The sequence below is a fragment of the Lepisma saccharinum genome, chromosome 8 (assembly GCF_977018435.1).
Source record: "Lepisma saccharinum chromosome 8, izLepSacc3.1, whole genome shotgun sequence".
Classification (NCBI taxonomy): Eukaryota; Metazoa; Arthropoda; class Insecta; order Zygentoma; family Lepismatidae; genus Lepisma; species Lepisma saccharinum.
This window is the reverse complement of record NC_139236.1, coordinates 82,017,117-82,037,895: the sequence shown is the minus strand read 5'-3', so window position 1 is coordinate 82,037,895 and position 20,779 is coordinate 82,017,117. Positions and strand designations below refer to the sequence as shown.

At 37.6% G+C, this 20,779-nt stretch overlaps 1 protein-coding gene across 9 annotated transcripts in view; it reads left to right on the top strand.

Moving 5' to 3' along the window:
- LOC145991588 (uncharacterized) overlaps positions 1-20,779 on the top strand; it is a 63,055-nt gene that overhangs the window by 14,150 nt on the left and 28,126 nt on the right. For 3 of the 9 annotated variants that reach the window (XM_083127642.1, XM_083127640.1, XM_083127639.1), the window contains 10 exons: positions 212-277; positions 576-668; positions 1,544-1,582; positions 1,910-1,957; positions 2,832-2,876; positions 3,091-3,150; positions 17,568-17,624; positions 17,998-18,048; positions 18,949-19,005; positions 19,903-19,950. In XM_083127642.1, coding sequence (XP_082983768.1) covers positions 212-277; positions 576-668; positions 1,544-1,582; positions 1,910-1,957; positions 2,832-2,876; positions 3,091-3,150; positions 17,568-17,624; positions 17,998-18,048; positions 18,949-19,005; positions 19,903-19,950 — 564 coding nt within the window. The remainder of the gene's footprint in view (positions 1-211; positions 278-575; positions 669-1,543; positions 1,583-1,909; positions 1,958-2,831; positions 2,877-3,090; positions 3,151-17,567; positions 17,625-17,997; positions 18,049-18,948; positions 19,006-19,902; positions 19,951-20,779) is intronic. The other 6 variants (XM_083127646.1, XM_083127644.1, XM_083127643.1 and 3 more) reach the window with 3 other exon arrangements.

The window sequence follows — 20,779 nt, the reverse complement described above, 5'->3', positions numbered from 1 at the left end:
AGTGTGAGATTAACATGACAACATGGTACACCTACCCACAATAAATTTGCTAATCTACGTTACCTATTTGAAAATATATTATATATTGATTATATATTATATATTGATTATAAACAAAAATGATTATTAGCAAATCACATAATCGATTTTCATTGTTTCATTTTCTTCATTCATAATCGATGTTTCATTGTTTTTAGTTTCTATCAAACAGGAAATATTCTTGGGAAACAAAGGGAAAAGTTATTGAAAATTGGAAACACCATAAAATCTCAAAAAGGTAATAAGCATGTTTCATTAAATCATCTTGATTAGTTTAAAAGTAAATAATACAGTGCACCTTATAACGATAGCCCTTAACATTAATAATGAATTAAAATTGCATGCGTAAACTACACTGTATATAAAGGAACTTTTCCTCATGAATTACATAAATGATGAATATTTTTTAATTGTAAAGAATGTTGGTATTACAGTTAATCTAAATTATATTTTATGTATATTATTCAGGACGAAAATTTGAATTGACGTTAGCAAGTACTGAAATAATCAATGCTTCGCTAATGTGTTTTTTTCAGCACACCAGCAGCAGAAATATTTTCTACCACAACAGCATTACATACCTCAAAGACAAGTCTATGAAGAAGATGGGGCAATACAAAACTTAGCAGGTTAGTAAATGAGATTAATATTCAGATAGGCTTAATTGCAATGTAACATCACACATGTATATATTATATAAACATAGATTTTATGGGTCCTTACTCTAATACATATTTGCACAATCACCTAATCAAAACAACAAACATGCATTTCCGATTTTCACACCCCACTCGACAAGCTGAACAATGTTTCACTTCGCTATAGGAACATGAAACTGGGTGTGCTAATCATAGTGAGGTGTACCCATAGATAAGTAGAGATATAATTATTTTAAGTGCATTCATTGCAATATAAGGAAAGGTTTGGGACTTTCACTATCCTCATTATACTTTATTTACTTTTCACACTCACTGCGTTGACCAAAATGTTCAGTACCAACTGACAGTTGTGCAGGAACGTTTTTCATTTGGGGGCAGTGGCGTGCCTAAGGGGGGGGGGGGTCATAACCTACAAATAAAATCCAAATCACATTGGCATCTTACTTTAAGACTTTGTGAATCCTATCGAAATACAATGTGAAGGCGGGTTCAATGCATGAACATATCAGAGAAATCATTTAGAAGATGCAACACTATTAAATCTGCTTTTCCTGCTCCATTGCACCTCGAGCTCTTTTGTCTCTTGTTCAAATTCTTCCCAAAGTGCGCTAAAGTAAGCAAAAGTAATACGGCAACTGCAACGTGTACATCCCACGCCTCAGTTTACTGTAATTTCTCATTTCTTTCACAATCTGAATCAATTTAGAAATTAAGAAACATTTGTCTACAATGGCAACATTTTATAGTCACTGAACTTTCATATGCTAGTTTGCACAAGGGCCAATACTAAGATTGTTTCATGGGGGGAAATGTAATTATATATGAAGATATATTTTAATTTCCAGTCCCAACGGAGGAAACATTGTCGGATGCTTTAAAAAATTGTAAGTACTATATTTCACGATTTGTTACAGAATGGCTCACACATTATTTTATGTGTGTGCTTCAAAGCATACTGAGATAGGTTGCAAGCACCTATGTTTCAATTTGATGATGATTTTGATTTGATATTACGACTGAAATATTTAACCTAGAGTATTAGTGCATTTTTTTAAATACAAATGTTTGGTATGACACATATCAGAATATTTAATTATGAACTTGAAGACTTGTAAGTAAAGTTGTAATGTGGTTTCAACAATGACAAACCATTTTAAATAGGCTTCTGTATCAAAAGATAACTCGGAATTGTAATACCAATTACTTTGCAGATGACGGGAGTTCAAGAAGAAGAAGTAAACCATTCGCTGGCATAAAACGTGAGTACTTAAGGCTCGGCTGGATCTTGTCCGACGCCAGTTTCGAATTTTCTTCTCTTTCAGAAAAACCGCTGTGATTTTTCAAAATCTGAAAAATTGCATATGCTTAGAATTCCTTCTAGAGCATTCACGTTAATAGACGTACGTAACCACGAAACTATTTAGAATATCTAGGCAATAGCGAAAGCAAACTACATGAAGATTCACAAGAATACTCTAGAACAGTGGTTCGCAACCTTCGTGAGCTCGCGGACCGGTAAATTCATTTCTTAAAAGTCGATGCACCGATTCGAACAATTGTACTCGTAAATAGCTTTCTGTGCCTTTGAACTTTATATGATACTTAATATGTACCCTGGAAAGGCCATATTTCTAAGTGGTAGGAAAGAAGTTAGAAAGAAATTGGTGTCACTTGTAATATTGGCACATAACTTAAAATTGCAACGGACTACAAGATTTGTTCCGAAGTTTTCAACATTGTTTGTGCTGTCTGGTAATCCGTCTTTAGAATACATGTGATACAGAAAAAGCTTATTACAAACCATAATATTTAAAAAATGCCAAGCAATCATTTCGTTCAATTGTGAAAGATCAGAGATGGTAACGGCCCAATCGCCTTTGGAGAATGATTTGACGTTGCGACTAGGTAACACTACAAAGTGAATGTTGCCATATCGTATGCTGTGATCAGCTCTTCTTGGATTTCAGTGCCTTTGCTTTTCCCAATATGTGGCACCAGCGCACTCCTACCCATTCGACGTAGTATTTCATGAACACTGGAATAACTATTGACTAGATACGCTACATGATCAAAATTGCTAGAGTTGCTCTTATTCAATGCGTGTTCCTCATTAACAATATGCTTAATTTTCAGCAAAACCTAAGGTATACGCCATTTACAGAGGAAACAAATCAAAAGGTAAGGAAAATATTATATAAAGGTTATTTGTACTATCTTGCTTGCTTGTTTTGGTTTATTTTACGTTATTTGTAACATCTAATAGTTAAGAAATATTTGTAACTATTCACTGGAAAGTCTTCAACTAAAAAGAATATAGATCAATAATTTTTTTTTTTTAAAAAAATGCTATGTTCAAAGTACAGTAATTTAAATAGAGTTTTACTTCTTTCAGATGATATACCCACAGATGCGAAAGTATTTAAGCCTGGGGAATATGTAAATGTAAACACAGGTAGGGTATTATTTTATTTACATATTCTGTAGATCAAGATTAAAAATGTTGGAATTATGTCTGTGTTGAAGGTACAATTTTAAATATAATAGTTTCCACATAAATGAAGTTGGAATAGCGAATGTGATTATGATTAGTATTTTGGGACAAATTGGGCGTAATTTAATGAATGTTTAGTTTCCTTACACACTAATTCCTGTACAAATTGATAATTGGGTAGTTTATTAGTTTCCGACAAATAAATATTTTTACAGTAGATCCCTCTACGTAGATGTGTATCATTGGTAGTAGCATAACTTGTTGATGGTAGCGTCGTCGCCTTGTAATCAAGGGGTCTCGGGTTCGATACCCGGTGGAGGCACATAGTGGTTCGGATCCCACTTTAAACTGATTTACAAAGAATTTTATTTCCTAAACTGTATACAAGATATGGTTACATAGAACGATTATTATTTTATTTTTTTTACGGATAAAAGTAGTCAAGCTACTTTCAGAGGTATGTGCTTATGCCCTGGTACCTGAAAATTAACCCAGGGCGTCAGTTCCGTGAATTTTTTACGGATTCCCCCGCTTTTCTTTGATTCATCCTTGATTTTCATTATTTTTTTAATTACAATAATTCACTGTGACATTGGCAAGAATGTCCCAGTGTGAAGAACCAAATTTGTTCGGTTTTCCTGAACAAAGTTGGTTTCACATCATTCTACAAGGTAAGAAGATTAAGATAAAGGTTAGAAATAGTAGGAAGTAAATAAGTGTTAGTGTTTAAGATTAATGTTATTTATGATCACAGATACGAAATTACATAAGTGTGTAATTGGGTGGGTAATGTTTTCTTAGGATAAGTTTTATTGTGTGTCGTGTGCATTAGTGTTGATGGATGAGATGAGGAATGGACATTAACACGATTCTATGAATGTTAAGCAGGGTCTATGTTCTAGTATGTTATGTTTGAGATAGTGAGAGTATTATTGGCTTTGAGATGTACGTATTAATAGTAGGAAGAGATATAAAAGAACGAGTGGTACCTGATGCAAGGAGACTTGCGGGAGACCAGCAAGAGTTGGTCGGACTGGGATGAACATCGGTACGACGGTTGGTACCCGGGACATCATCAGGAAGGGAAGAAGTAGGGAGGGATTTCCTGGGAAGTATCGGGTACATTAGTACGTTCGGTAGTGGAAATATAGAGAATTGTCAAGAATCAGTGAGAGAAGTTTGCAGTGTGTTTAGTAACGAGAATAAAGAAGGGGGTGTAAGATTACAATTTAAGAAAGAAACGAAAAAGAAGAATCTGGGTTAAATTCGGTTGGTTCCTAGGTCGAGTCCTTGCAGTGTTATCCTTTGCCTATCTCCGTGGAGGCGTAACCTTTTTTCGTTTTGGCGTATCACTCACTGTCTTCTGTATTAGTGTCTCCTTCTTGATGTTCCTGTGGGAGGTTCTGCTTCATTATCCTCTTGGTGATCTTAGTCCTAAGGAGGAATGTCCTGTTGTTGAGTTTGCCGAAGGTGGATTCTTTGTGATCTTCTGGGGGGTATATTACATTCCGGAGGTAGGGGTTGAATGGGGAGGTGAGTGATGCCGGATTTGAAGACGGAATGTTCCTCTTTCGACACCAGGTTTGTTAAGTCGTTTAGTGACGTAAAGTGCTCGGGATTTCTTATTAACTGGTACGTGTTGAAGTTTGGTAGCTTTTGTTTTAAATCTTCGATTTGTTTGTTTGATGTCTGGCAAAAGAAGGCTTTATGTTCCGGTGTGTCCGTCTCGGTTTTACATTTCAGGCATTTATCAGTCTGTCTGAGGTTGTGCCTATTTAGGTGTTGACCGTAGGGACCGTGTCCCGTTAGGAAATGTATGAGACCTCTCGTGGGATGGAAATGGTCCATCGAAAGTCGTTCTTTTATGTTTGGAAGGAAGCTGTGAAGTCTCCTTCCTTGCGTAGCTTGTGTCCATTCATGTTGCCAGACGCTAAACAAGTGGTTGTAAATTTCTGGTACCGTGGCAGGGCGTATTCCAATTAGTTTATAGATTTCGTCCTCTTGTCCATTTCTAAAGTAATACTTTGATGCTCTAGTTTTAATAACGATTTCAATAGGCTGTAGGCCCGCAATCATGAGAAGAGCCAGGGTTGAGGTTGTTCTGAATGCACCCGTTAGGCGAAGTATCACTTTGCGTTGTGAAGATCTCAATCTGTTTTTAATGTACTGTTTACTGGTTTCCATGGCCCACAGGGGCGAGCCATAGGAAATAATAGAATTATATATGGTAATGAGATATGTTTTTATGTGTGATAGTGGAAGGTTGTAGTTTGCTGAACTCAATGTGGCTAGACTGTTTATAGTTGTTTCGGCCTGGGTTGTTGCCAGGGCTATGTGTCTGTTAAAAAAACATCTTCTCTTGAAGAGTAATGCCAAGGTATTTAGCTTCTCTTACTCTTTTTAAGTTTCTTTCTCTGAGTTTGATTTGAGGGTTTCTTTGTAACTTCCCCTTAAGGATAATATAATGAGTCTTTTCCGAAGCTATTTTGAGTTTAGCATGATCACACCAATTGGATAGCATATTGATTGCAGTAGATGCTGTATGATAATCATGTGTTATTTTCATTGAAATGTCACATCAAGAACACAGCGCTTAGCGCGCATAGCAACATGCATTTGTTTTCTTTATACGCACGCCAGTAAGAACGTTGCGCCAGTCAGGCGAGAGCGCGCGAACAGTGTGGCTGCTCGGACGTTTTATGCAAAAGCAGCTCCGGTGTGCATTGCGATATATACCATAATATATTTGTTATTTGTAGTACTCGTGGTAGTGAATAAAACATCAAAAACACAAACATATGGTCCTCCGGGCCGGATAGTGATACGAATCAGTGCACAAACATTATCACGCGTACGTACAAGTTGATTGTGCAAAGATCATTCAGCAGACTTCAGTGGCTTCAGCGATTACGCAGTTTCATCCAGCAGCGTTGCCGCATCGACCACAAGCGACACCCGGAAAGCATCACTTCACACAGCATCGCAGAGCGCCGCAGAAAACACTTCAGCGACTTGGCAACAAGCAGGTCAGTTGCATGCTCATTTTTATGTCTGGCTCTTTTTACGTCAATTTCAATTCCTTGTTTTCCTTGTATCCCGTAATAAACACGCACAACAATGGAAGAATTACAAACGTTAGTAAAGCAAAGGGGAACTCAAAAGGGACAGATGACAAGAATGCAAACATTTGTACGTGCCTTTGACATTGAACATGGTAACGTAGAGGAAATATGCACCCGTTTACTTAGAAACAATATGGGAAAGGATTCAAGACGTGCAGCAAAAGATAGACATCTTGTCTACTGATTCTTGTCAGGAAGAGGTATGGGCGGAAATAGAATAGCTGTATTTTTCGCTTAAGTCAACAATGAGAACAATCATTAAAGATCACGAACTCGATAACACAGGAAAGCTGCAAAACAATACAACGTCGGCTTCGAGTTCACACTTGAAACTTCCAACCGTGCATTTACCTACTTTTGAGGGGAATTATAAGCATTGGCTGGCGTATGAAGACACGTTTCGTTCGCTTATTCATGACAACAAAGACATTCCGCAAATACAGAAGTTTCAGTATCTGCGCACTTCGCTCAAGGGGGAAGCGTTGCGTCTCATTGAAAATCTTCAGATCAGCGAAGCGAATTACAAGGTTGCATGGGAGCTATTATTAGAAAGATATTCGAACAAAAGGTTGATTGCAGCTTCGTATATTGATGAAATCCTTCACATTAAACCCATACATAAAGAAAATGCAACAGAACTTAGGGAATTCGTCAACACAGCAACGAGTAATCTAAATGCACTTCGAGCGATACAAAAAGATGCTTCGTTAGAAGACATGATTCTTACGCAACATTTCGTTTCACAAGTAGACGTTACAACAAGAAAGGCATGGGAATTACAATGCACAGAATCTTCGTTTCCCACTTTGAAGGACTTTTTGTCATTCTTAGAAAAAAGATGCCAAGCGTTAGAATCCATCAAAAGTACGGTCAATTCAACTTCTGATAACAAACAAGCAGGCAAAAAATCGTACGTTAATGCAAAGCAAGACAAATTCACAAGAGCATACGTCACTACGTCGTCTCCAACGTGTCCGTTTTGTAAACTGTCACATGCCATTTACAAATGTAAAGACTTCATTAATGCAAATCAAGTGCAGAAATATCAATGTTTGCGAGACAACAATATATGTACTAATTGTTTAAAGAAAGGACATTTTTCAAGCGTATGTAAATCAAGCTCATGTAGAAAATGCCGAAAGAACCACAACACCTTATTGCACGTAGATCGCGCAACAGAAGCGTCAAGAAGATCGCAACAATCAGATTCTCGTTCTGATAACTCAGAGCCTTCTAACACAACTCAGTACAGTCTGAATGAATTTTCTTCACCGCAAGCTTCGTATTGCACAATAAAGGGAAAACCTCAGTCACAAGTTTTGCTAGCAACTGTGTTAGTTAAACTGAAAGATCGAACAGGAAGATGGGTAAAATGTAGAGGGTTATTAGACAGTGCCTCTCAATCGAATTTCGTAACTTCAGATATGGTTCAACAACTAGGGCTCGCGAAACAAAGAAGGGTCGTTCCAATAAGAGGAATAAATGGTGTCACATCAGAAACCAGATCAAGTGTTGAAGTATGTTTGCAATCCACAATAAACGATTTTTCTACAATTATAGAATGTGCAGTGTTGCCAACCATCACTGGCAATTTACCTACAGAAAAGGTTCCGTACGAAGAATGGAACATTCCAAAAAATATCGCATTGTCAGATCCTACGTTTGCTATTCCAGGCAAAATACAGTTATTGTTAGGTGCAGATGTTTTCTTTCAAATATTGAAGTCAGAACGTATGACTCACCCAAAGAACTTCCCAGTACTTCAAGACACACAATTGAGGTTCATTCTATCAGGACGCATCCCACAACAATGTAACGCCAATACATCGATTACTTCATGTTTCACAATGACAGATGACAATCTAAATAGACAGATACGAGCTTTTTGGGAGCTTGAAGAATTAGGAACATCGGTGACAACAAGAGAAGAAATGGCATGCGAACAGCACTTTGTAAACAACACCACTCGTGACCATACAGGGCGTTTCACGGTACATTTGCCATTCAAGGAAGCTAAAGAAACATTAGGACAATCATACAACCTAGCTTCAATCAGGTTTCATCAACTTGAAGCGAAATTGCAACGTGAACCAGAATTACGTCAAGATTACGTAAAATTTATGCATGAATATGAAGAACTTGGACACATGAAACAAGTTGAAGAGGAACGTAACACCTCAGAAGGAGTCACGTATTACATGCCTCATCACGCTGTAGTAAAACCTAGCAATTCTACATCAAGGGTACGTGTCGTATTCAACGCCTCCGCCAAGACAGACAACGGAAAATCATTGAATGATATTCTCATGATTGGACCAACCATTCAACCCGATTTGATGTCCATAGTCTTAAGATTTAGAACATATCCAATCGCTTTCACAGCAGACATCGAAAAAATGTATAGAATGATACAAGTACATCAAGATGATACTCCGTTGCAGAGAATCTTATGGAGAGACACGCCAAACGAAGAGATCAAAATATTTGAATTACAGACTCTCACGTATGGGACAGCGCCAGCATCATTTTTAGCAACACGCTGTATGCAGCAGCTAGCACAAGAAGAAAGTTGTAATTATCCTCAAGCAACGAACATTTTAGCAGAGAGCTTTTATGTTGACAATTTAGCTAGTGGATCTCAAAATGTACAACAAGCGGCACAATTGCAAGCCGAACTCATCGAGCTACTAGCTAAAGGAGGATTTGTATTACGCAAATGGTGTTGTAATAACGCTGAGTTATTAAGATCAATTCCACCAGAATACAGAGAAGATAACTTTCCAGTCCAATTACATTCGCAAAAAGGAGTAAACACACTAGGAATCTCTTGGAATCCTGTAGAAGACAAATTCATCGTTAGCAGTAAATTCACCTCTAGTTCTACAACAGTCAGCATTTCCACTAAGCGTCAAATAACAGGCGTCATTTCATCCATTTTCGATCCATTAGGGCTTGTTAGTCCAATAGTCATCAAATACAAAATGTTTCTTCAACGTCTTTGGCAGAAGGAAGTTGAGTGGGATCAACAGCTGTCACCAGAATTAATTACTGAATGGCAGAAACTGCAAGTGCAACTTCCACTCATCAATGAAATAAACGTCGAAAGATTTGTACTACAAGAAGGTAACGTGACACAAATACAATTGCATGGCTTTTCAGATGCAAGTGAAAAGGCATATGGTGCATGCTTATATATTCGTTCCATCAATCAGCAAGGTCAAGTTTCAGTAAAACTTCTTTGTTCAAAGTCACGCGTAGCTCCAATAAAGAAAGTAACGTTACCCAGACTAGAACTTTGTGCAGCATTACTTTTAGCAGAACTCGTGCATAAAGCAATGCCAGCATTGCATTTGCAAATTGAAAGCATACATTTATGGACAGATTCTCAAATTGTTCTGTCCTGGATATCAGCATCACCTGCAAAATGGAAAACATTTGTAGGAAACAGAGTTTCTAGAATTCAGGATTTAACAGAAATCAGTAATTGGAGACATGTACCTTCAAACGATAATCCAGCTGATTTAATATCAAGAGGTGTTGATGCAAGCATCATGAAACAGTGTCCATTATGGTGGCAAGGACCCGAATGGTTGAAAGAGAATTCAAATTGGTGGCCTCATTCATCAATAAAGCTTGAAAATGAAGCACCAGAAATGAGACGAATATCAACATTATCATTGTTCATACAGAGCAAAGAGACTCACATCATTGACAAATTTTCAAAATTGTCTAAATTAATAAGAGTCGTGGCATATTGTCAACGGTTTATTTACAATCTCAAGAACTCTCATGAGAGAATGATTGGGCATCTCAAACCCAATGAAGTGCAACGTGCATTACACACATGTATAAAAATTGCACAACAAGCGTTCTATTCAAAGGAAATCGTAGAACTTAACTCGAACCACGAACTTTCAAATAAAGTTCTTTGAAAACATTGTATCCATTCTTAGACAAAGATCAGATGCTAAGAGTTGGAGGACGTCTGAATAACAGTCAATTATCATCATTTGACAGCAAGCATCAGATGATATTACCACCAAAAGGTAACATTACAAAATTGATTGTCGAAGCAGAGCACAAAAGACTTCTACATGCAGGACCACAGCTATTAGTAAGTTCTTTAAGGGACAAATATTGGATTCCACGTGGCAAACAAGTAGTTAAGAAAATACTACATAAATGCATAATCTGTTTTAAGCTAAAAAGCACAACTTCGTCGCAATTGATGGGACAATTACCTGCAGCTCGCGTTCAACAATCAAGACCATTTACCAATGTGGCTGTAGATTACGCTGGTCCAATACATGTCAAAACAGGAACCGTAAGAAGCCAAACAGTTACCAAATGCTACGTCGCCGTATTCATTTGTTTATCAACAAGAGCGATACATTTAGAAGCAGTCAGCAATCTCACCTCCGAGGCTTTTATTGCTACCCTTAGACGTTTCACATCACGAAGAGGGAAGAGTAGTCATATATACAGTGACAATGGAACCAACTTTGTTGGCGCGAACAAAGAGTTACAAGAACTTTTACGATTATTTCAATCAGAAGCATTTAATAAGAAATTACAGGACTACTTATCACTAGAAGGTCTACAATGGCACTTTATGCCACCTGGATCACCACATTTTTCAGGACTCGCTGAGGCAACAGTTAAATCAATGAAACATCATTTGATAAGAATAATAGGCAAGTCATCGATAACATTCGAAGAATTGACAACATTATTGTGTCAGGTAGAAGCGTGTTTAAATTCAAGACCCATTTCTGTAATCTCACAAGATCCAACAGATCCAACCCCACTTACACCTGGTCACTTCCTCATAGGTCATCCTTTATCCTCGTTACCCGAGCCAGACATCTCCGAATTACCAGTCAACAGACTGACAAGATGGCAGACAATTCAGCAGTTTCACCAACAATTGTGGCATCGTTGGTCGACAGAATATTTACATGGACTACAACAGAGATCCAAGTGGACTCGTCAGCAGAAGATTCAAGCAGGTACCGTTGTGATACTGAAGGATGAAAGACTTCCTCCCCTTGTTTGGAATCTCGGCATCATCGAAGCAGTATATCCTGGTAAGGATGGACTTGTTCGAGTCGTCGACGTCAAGACTAAAGGAGGTGTATACAGAAGACCAGTCGTCAAGATCGTACCACTTCCCATCGAAGATGATTTGGAACAATAGTTTAGTGTTTAGTGCAGTTTAGTGTCAATATAACAATTTGCAGTTATAAGGTGATTAAGTGTAATCACGTCACAGATAAGTACAGTATAATATTATTTTGGTCTATTGTACGACCAAGAGGGGGGAGAATGTATGATAATCATGTGTTATTTTCATTGAAATGTCACATCAAGAACACAGCGCTTAGCGCGCATAGCAACATGCATTTGTTTTCTTTATACGCACGCCAGTAAGAACGTTGCGCCAGTCAGGCGAGAGCGCGCGAACAGTGTGGCTGCTCGGACGTTTTATGCAAAAGCAGCTCCGGTGTGCATTGCGATATATACCATAATATATTTGTTATTTGTAGTACTCGTGGTAGTGAATAAAACATCAAAAACACAAACAGATGCTTTATCTTCGATTTCCCTTCTTGAGTTACCGGAAGTGAGCATGATAATGTCATCCGCATAAGCTATGTCTGGTCTATGTCTGGATGGTCTTGTAGTTTCATAAGCGCAGGCTCCAAGTTAGTATTCCAAAGCTCGGGTCCCAGAATGGAACCCTGAGGACAACGTTTTGACGTGATCTTACTCATTTGTAGATCCGGATATTTGATGCTAACTTTTCTGTTAGAGAAATAACTTTTCAGAAGTAGGAAGAGTGTACCTGGGCAGTTCATATTTTTATGTGTTTGAAAAAGGCTGGGCCACCACAAGTTGTCAAATGCCCCGGCGATGTCCACCATAATTCCAACCATGTACTTGTTTGGAGTGTTTTGTGTTGTAGACGATAGAAGGCGTAATGCATCGTCAGTGCATTTACCTTTCGTGAACCCAAATTGTATCCCTGATATGGGTTTGAGCAGGCGAAATTCTTTGAGTCTTTTTAGGATAAGTTTCTCGAAGAGTTTTCCCAAAACGTTAAGAAGGCATATTGGTCTGTATGAATTGACCCTGGTTTCATCTTTATTTGGATGTTTCTTGATGATTATTAAGTTTGCTTCCTTCCAGGTTTCTGGGAATATCTTCTGAACAAGGCACTCATTAAATAGTTGAGTAATGTAAGGCGTAAGTACTGGGGTGATTTCTTGTATTATTTCCACAGGAATTCCGTCTGGCCCAGGGGACTTCTTCATTTTCATGCTGCTTATTTCGTTTTCTACTTCCTGGGTAGTGAAAGGTAATATTGGTGATTCTGGATATGGCTGGTGATAGATTTTTCTTGTATCCTTATTTTCATCGCTGTCGTTTTCAGGTTTGTCGTCTGGTATGAGATTCTTCATTAAGAAGTTGATGGTTTCTTCCAAGTCCTTTGTCATATTCGTGTTGTTCTCGTCATTAATTAAGATGGAAATGGTTTGCGGTTTTTTTATTTTGCCGGTAGCGATTTTATACGGGGTGCCCCATTTATTTATTTCCAGACGTTTTTCGATGAAGATATTCCATTGTTGTGTCTTATAATTTAGTAGCTCGGTTTCGTATTGCTTTTTTTTGGCACGGTAAATCTGGAGGTTGGAATTTCTGTATTGTGCGATGATGGATTTTTGATATAGTTTCCTGGCTTTTTGCATTTGTTTCTTAAGGTTGGTTAATTTCTTTGGCCATGGCTTCCTCTTCATTTTCCTTTGGTTATTTCTGGGTGATGAATTTTCAATTGCTTGTCTGATGTTTGCAGAGAGTTCCTCTGCGAGCGTGTTGAGTGATTTTTGTTGGTCCAATTGTTCAGGGATAATGAGCTTTTCTAGGAATTTTTGATGATCGATTTTTCTCCAGTTCAATATGTTCTCCTGGTTTGTCTGTTCAAGCTGATGTTGCCTGTAGATTAAGTCGAATAGTATTAAGTTGTGGTCGCTTGTTGTGGCGAGATCTATAACTTTCCAGTTTTGGACATCGCCCAAGGCCCTTGCATTCGTGAGTGTTAGATCAATGTTGCTTGAGGCGCCCGCCCTTCCCCTGTAGGTGGGCGGATTATCTGGCTGATTTTCGACTTGTAGATTGTGCTCAGAAATGAATTCCTCCATGGCTACCCCCTTGGTGTCGGTTTCTTGGCTGTACCACCACGGAGAGGAGGAGTTCGTGTCAGCTGTGATTATGATCTTGTAGTTTTTGTACGCATTGCAGATCAGATCGATTTTTTCCAAATATGGGTCTATGTCATGGCTGAATTGAAAATAACTATTTATTAGGATCCAAGAACCATGCTCGGAAGATATTTGAGCGCAATTTATGTGTGTGTCACAAAATTGTGCTATTTTGGTGATTGTTAGATTTCTGTTTAGGTTAATTATTGCTGCCATGGTTTGATTGCGGTCCTGAATTGTGTGAACGTTGAGTGGTATGTAGGGAATTTTGTTTTTGGATGTGTATGGTTCTTGCATGAGAATTATGTCAATGTATTGCTCTTTGCAGTAATTGATTGTTTCAAGTGTTGCAAGCTTGCTTCTTCTGGTGTTGATCTGTGCAACGCGTATCTTGTCGTTATCTATGAGTGCCGTACTAATTGGTGGCATCGGGGCCATTCGTTTGTTGCTATGAACTCCATTCTCCCGTGTGCCCTTACAAAGTCCGCGTAAACATCGTCAAGTACCAGGGACTCTCCGCGACGTCCGAAAGCTGTCTCGGTTAGCCGGAGCAGCTCCTCTGTGTCGGTAGGAAGGTTGTAAGTTTTTAACGTTATCCTGTCCACTGCTTCTGGTATGGGGAAGGTAATAGTTTTGCCCTTGCTATGCTTCTTCCTGACTAGTAGTCTCAGTGCAGTAATGAGAATATCTCTCTCTTCTAGGGGTGAAAGTTTCAAGTTGTGTTCGAAGTTTCTATATATTAGGTACGGATCCGAGGGATGGGATGAGTGTTCTGGCGAGGGTGATGGAGGTTCCGAGTCAGTATCGAGATCGGTGTCATATAAGTCAAGTGTGTCTTCTGCAGTGAGTTTAATTTTCTTGAATGTAAGAGGGGTGTGAGATGATGTGTCAGATGTAGGTGTTCGTGTCAGAGCGGGTTTTATTACCTCAATTGGGACAGGAGAAGTTGGAAAAGGGTCGTTGAGGATGGAATGGGTGTTTGTAGTGAATTTTATATTCTCCGATAGGTTGGACGGTTCAGTAGAGAGGTCGAGAAGGGTTGGGGGATTGAAGTATGTGCTATATGGGTACATGAAGGGGGGAGCTTCTGGGTTTAGCGTGGAAGCGTTTACTAAATCGATTGCTTTTTTTAGTCGGTATGCTGCCGCTCTTTTAGCGTTTCTTTTTCTTCTACTTGGTGGATTTCTTTTCCGTTTTGTTTTAGGGGTGTTCTCCATAGTCTGTCTTGTCCACTAGTCTTTGCCACATGAGGGTGTATTTTGGGCAGTCTTTGTTGTCTTTATTATTGCATGTTTTGTTCCTGTTTTTACATGGAATGCATGTTTTCGGTTGGTTTTTTTTTATCACAGTGTTGGCGTTCATGATTCTCATTTCCACAATGGGTGCACAAGGGTTTGTTTTTGCAGTATTTTGCTACGTGGCCGAGGTCTCCACATTTCAGGCAACGTGCAACCACGATATAATCTTTGATGAAAAGAGATAGGAACGGTAAATATACGTTTTCTGTGCGAAGAAGGATTTTTCTAATTTTACTTGTGGTTTGTACAACTAGATGTACTGTGTTGCTGTCACGGCGTCCTGTTTTAAATCTCACATTGAAATCATTTGTGTATTCTTCATATGGAATTGATTCTTGGAGATTAAGGCTGTAAAATTCTGTGTAAAATTCCTCTGGGTCTTTATTGGCCGGAACGTCATATATGATCAGAAGTGGATCCTTTTTTCGAGGCTTTTCTACTTAGATGTTGTGTTTAGGAAGATCTTTATTATTAATTAATTTCTCGGCTCCTTCTCTGGAAGCTGTTTCCACTATCACCATTTGATTTGTGGTTCTTATGCTTTTGATTTTGATATTTTCCCTCACTGGATTTACTGTAGTGGTCAAAATTTCCTGTATCTTCTTAGCACTCATTTTCCTATCTTTGTCCGACATAAAGACAGTGTGCTTTACGGTAGATGTGGCTTTCTGTATTTGTTGTTGTTTGTCGTTTTTTTTTGTTGATACAACCTGGGAGTATAATACGTCTTCTCTAGGGGTTGCAGATTGGACATGGTGATTTCTATCTTGAAGGATTTTATTTACGGCGTTGAGTGATTTGTTCTCCGACACTGTTTCTTCATGTACTTGTTCTAATTTGCTCATCAGTTCTAAGAGGATGGATTTTCTTTCTTCTGATATGTTTTTATCTTTAGCGACGAGGGTAGTAATTTCTAATACCAGTTTTCTGTGCATCTCTAGCTTGATAGTCTGAGAAACGGGAACACTGTCTATTGAAGATACGCCAGTCGCATTGGAGTTTGATGTCTGAACGTTGGTGCCTGGTGTCTGGGAGGAAGGGGTGGCTGAGGGGCTGAAGGGGTTTGCAGGTGACGGGTTGAATGACTTTTTCCAGTGGTCCTGGGGTTGTTGTAGGGGCGAATCAGGCTTCCTTTTTGTCAGAGGTGAAGGTGGGGGGGAATGACGGACAGGGCCACCCTGTTCGAAACCAAAGTGAGTGTTTTGCTTGGGGGTAGAATTTTTGTTTTTGGGTGTGGCGCCACCGGTAGGAGCCATGAGGAACACCGACAGTAGTCCAAGTTGTTGATGAAATCTGGATTAAAGAAGCCAATTGACGGAGAGCGGCCGTTAACTGCAATCGCACGGTCGCAAACACAGGTTGCCCGGTGCTACGAGAACTGACGCGTATTGTATAGTATTGGAATGGACTTCATACTCTCGAGTGACGTCACGCTATGTGAATGTCCTTTGTAACAGCTGAGTGAGTGAGAATGACGGCGCGCCCCGGCAATGCACAGACCCCTCTAGCCGAGAATTACGCCGTGTCGTGGCAGTTGTATTTGTCAAATAAAACTGGAACTACTGTATTGAATTCGGTTCTGGGGGTCTCAGAATGTCAATCAGGCTTCTCATAAAACTACTATGTTTATTAACCATGCTAACTGAGTTCGGTTTGTCTGTGTCTGGTTGTTATTTATACCACTGACATCCGTTAGGCTTAACTGACGTGGCTCCGTAAGGGTAGCATGGGGATGTTTGTTTCGCAACAGTTATTTTGCTTAAGGGTGAATTTACTTTTAGTTTATTTTCAGATGAAGATTGGTCCTTCTTGCGTGAGGGTTTGGGGGTGAGCAAAGCAAACTACTCCTTGGGTGAGCTGCAGGGGGTGTCTTTTGCGTTCATCTGCGGGCAACAGTATTCTCCATAAGAAATATATGGAGAGTGCACACGATTACTATTTTGGCAGTGTTTGAGAAAGTACTTACCGGAACAGATTGTGGGGGTGTCCTGCGACCCAAGGCACACCTTACACTACCGCATGCTCCCTCACTTACACTAACACTCACTAATTACCACATATTTTGTCGATTTTTTACGGAGCACTTTTACGCATGAAGAAGTCTGCTTGGCGCACGCACCCACTTTAAACTGTAGGTCCAGTCCCAATTAGCCTTACTGTGCATAAAGTGGATTTAAAACACCAACTCAATCAATCATAACTTGTTGAAATAGTGGCGTTGTATGTAGAAGAAATCAGTAACTAGGATTAAATGGTTCATATATTTTACGTTTTTTAAACTACTGATCAACAGAGCTGTAAAATGCTCGATTCGCAAACAACATTATGTGCTGCAGTGTATAAATTGTAACCGGAAAAAAAAGAAGATAGTTACAATATATAAAATTGAAAGAAGAAAGTTTTAATAATTAGTATTTACTTTATTGAGCATTAATCTTCCATAGATGCATAATTATCACCAAGCAAATTTTTATCATGTATATTCTCTTTGTCTTGCACAATGAGAGCTTCAAGAATTGAAAGCAGCATACGTTAAACATGTAAAACGAAATAGAAAAAAATAATAAAATACCGTAGTCATGAACAATTCACAGAACAATGCTATTTCATCCCACTGTAGCCTATAACATTTATAGCAAATTTTTTCTAGGTAATTATTGCAATTAAATTATAATTGAATTTTCATTGGTTTCGCATAGGCAAGAAGAGCAGTTATGGAGTGGTTCTAAATAAACGTGGAGATGTTATTAGTGAAGGTAATGTATGACGTTTCTCAGTGTCATCATTTTTTTTAAAACTGTGAAGCAATCTTTATTCTTTAAAGATAACTTTTAAAGACAAGACAGTCTTTAAAGAGTTTTAATAAAACTTCCATCTTTCATTGTCATAGCTACAGTCTCGACAACGATAATTTTGGTATCCCGTGGAAGCACATAGTGGATCGAATATCACTTTAAACTTTAGGTCCTGCTCCGATTAGCCTATCTGTGCATAAACTGAACTTAAACTCTTAGGGATTTGGTTAAGGCTTGATTTTTTTACCGGGAAGTTGATAATACTATTTCAGCTTAGCAATGCTGACATTTTTGTCAAATTAAATCAAATTTAATAAATTATGAATTCTCACAGGAAATGTTGCAAAAGGACTCCGAAAACTCAAGTTCAGTCGGAAATTTAGAGGTAAGTTTCTCAAGAAATCTACAAGAGTTTGTAAATTTTAAGAACTTTAATTTTACAATGATTATGTAAATAGTGTAGACTAACTACTTCATGAGTAAAGTATTTGATTTTGTAAGAAGGAGAGAGAAATGGTAGATGTAATTTCCAATGTGAAATTACAACGCATGCCACAACTATTCCGATTGCAGTCGCAATTAAAATTTGGAATCTGTCATATCTGTAATGGGGCAACCACTTCAGGACTATCGTGGAGCTTTAGTACTTTTAAGTGATGTCTCTTCATCGATAAAACAGGGTTCCTTTATTGTTATTGGTATAACAGTGCAAGCAGATCTTGAGTAACAGTACCCAAGGAATATCAACAAAAATTGTACAGCCAGAGGCTTTTGAACCATTCTTGCAAAAATATCAAATATAATATATTCATTTACACGTTGCCTGCATATCTGGGTATTACAAAACTCACCTGAGTATTTAATAACATTATGTTTTTGGAAATGTTGTACTTTGCTTAGTACACATTCTTAGTTGAATATTATTTATATTGCTCTTGTTCTTTCTAAAGATATTTTACATGCTACGTTCCAACAAAGTACCTCTCATCAATCAATTGACATGAGTTCTGACTTTCATTTCTTTTATTAATAAAATGTTAGGCTCAACTTGGGCATCGATAATTCTATTCTCTTTGATTAGGTAGGGCAGAATACTACACTGTATCAGTAATCTAAAGAGCTCCGGGTTTGAATCCTCGTCAGAGTAAAAATAGCACATGTTAAGAAGTGACAAAATGTGCTCTTAAAATTCAGTGTTTATAAAATAACTAAGGTTATGACGATAATACTTCGTATTACGATTCATATTTTTTGGGGTTCTTTTGCGATTTTTGTTTTATTCCAGGTCAAGTAAAACCAAATGACAGAGGAATAATCGGTCCTTTAGGAAGCATGTCCAGAAGTAAGTATGCCTATATTAAATACATATATAAAATGTTACAATCATTCTTGTATTTATTGGAAAAAGGGAAAAATATAAAATATTTGTAAGCACATTTCCTTTGTTATCGGCACGAAATGTGTGTTCGTGAATTATGTTTAGTAAAACGTGACAATATTCTGTTTTACATTTATCTATTATTACACTAGGTATGTTCACGTGCACTATTTTTTCTAAACACAGAGCCCAAACAATGAAAAATTCTGGCAGTAGTAATTCACTCGAGCTCTCTCTGGGCCAAATGGTTAAAATAGTTTATTCAAGACGAAATAAGTGTATTGTTAGAATAAGTAAATAAGTTAAAATAATGAACGAATAGCGTTCAATTAAGATTGTAACACAATAAAGACATATTACAAATAACATTTACACAAATCGTACTTTACATTGTTAATAGAGACGTCACATTCACTTGTGCTTAGTTTTTTTTATTTGTTATTGTACGAAATTAATTCCAATCATTAATGCTTCGTAATCTATTTTCGAATGTTGACCTAATTAAAATAAATGAAGCATGAGAACAAAGGATTTCCCATAAAACGTCAATGAATTTATTTTTTAGACATTCCCATCATATTACGGTCAATCCTTTAGTTTAACAGTTTATCTGTTCTAAATCACTTGTTTCAATACGACTTTCTATGTTGTTAATTTTCATCACCATCTCCCTAAATATAATTATTTTTGTCTTATGATATAGCCTACATGTATATCCTCAACATAATGGAATTAAGTTAAAAACCGTGTTTTATACACACATATTCCTGTCGTTATTAATAATAAATCTAGTATTTTTATGTAACAAGTTTTGAAAATGAAAGATGCATCTATTAATGTGCTTGTACTCTTATATTTTAGGCATAGGCAGCAATGTTGAAAAGGATTTTACTGTTATACAAGTAAAAGGTACAAGTTTCAAAATAATCATTACGTTTAGTTTAATTTTAAGTATTCGGACATATATGCAAAGACCAATAGAAACATATTTCTGAAAGTTCAATAGTTCACTTAAAAAATATATTTTATCTTGCTTCGACTTCGTTTTATAACTTAATCAATCATAATAAGTTTTTAAAAATTGATAATGTGGAAATTCTTCTCACGTATTACATTGTTGCTAGGATTGTTAAGGCCATATAGATTCAATTCCACTGTTCATTGGCAACAACGAAAACTCAAAACATGTTAGTATATCCATAGATCAGATACTGCAGCTGAATTATTCTACATGATTTATCAAGTGTGTATTATAATAGTTTACTGATGTTCAAAGTAATCAATATTATACATTATGTCTTGTAATCTGGTATTCATCAATTCTTCATAATTCTCAACACACTGGATTTCAAAAAGCAATTCAATTCAAGTTTCAAGGAAAGTATATCGATAAGTGTACGTGTACATAGTGTACTGGTTTTATAATTCAATATTTACGTAAGATCATTAACATTTACTGCCTAAATTGAATCCATTAATATCACAGACATACACTCATGCTCATAAATTAAGGATAATGCTTAATCTTGTACAGAGAAATATTTGGTGTGCACGTTGCAGCTTGAAATGATGTCCGGGTACTGTACCAAAGAACCTGTGTTGACTATGACGTTGATCCAGTGTGTGGTGGCGCTGTAAGCAGACCAATGACTCACAGGAGCGAAACTGCTTACCAGAGTACAGTGCCTATAGGAAGTGTGAGGTTGTGTTCGGTTGTGCTAATGGTGAGTGCGTGTGT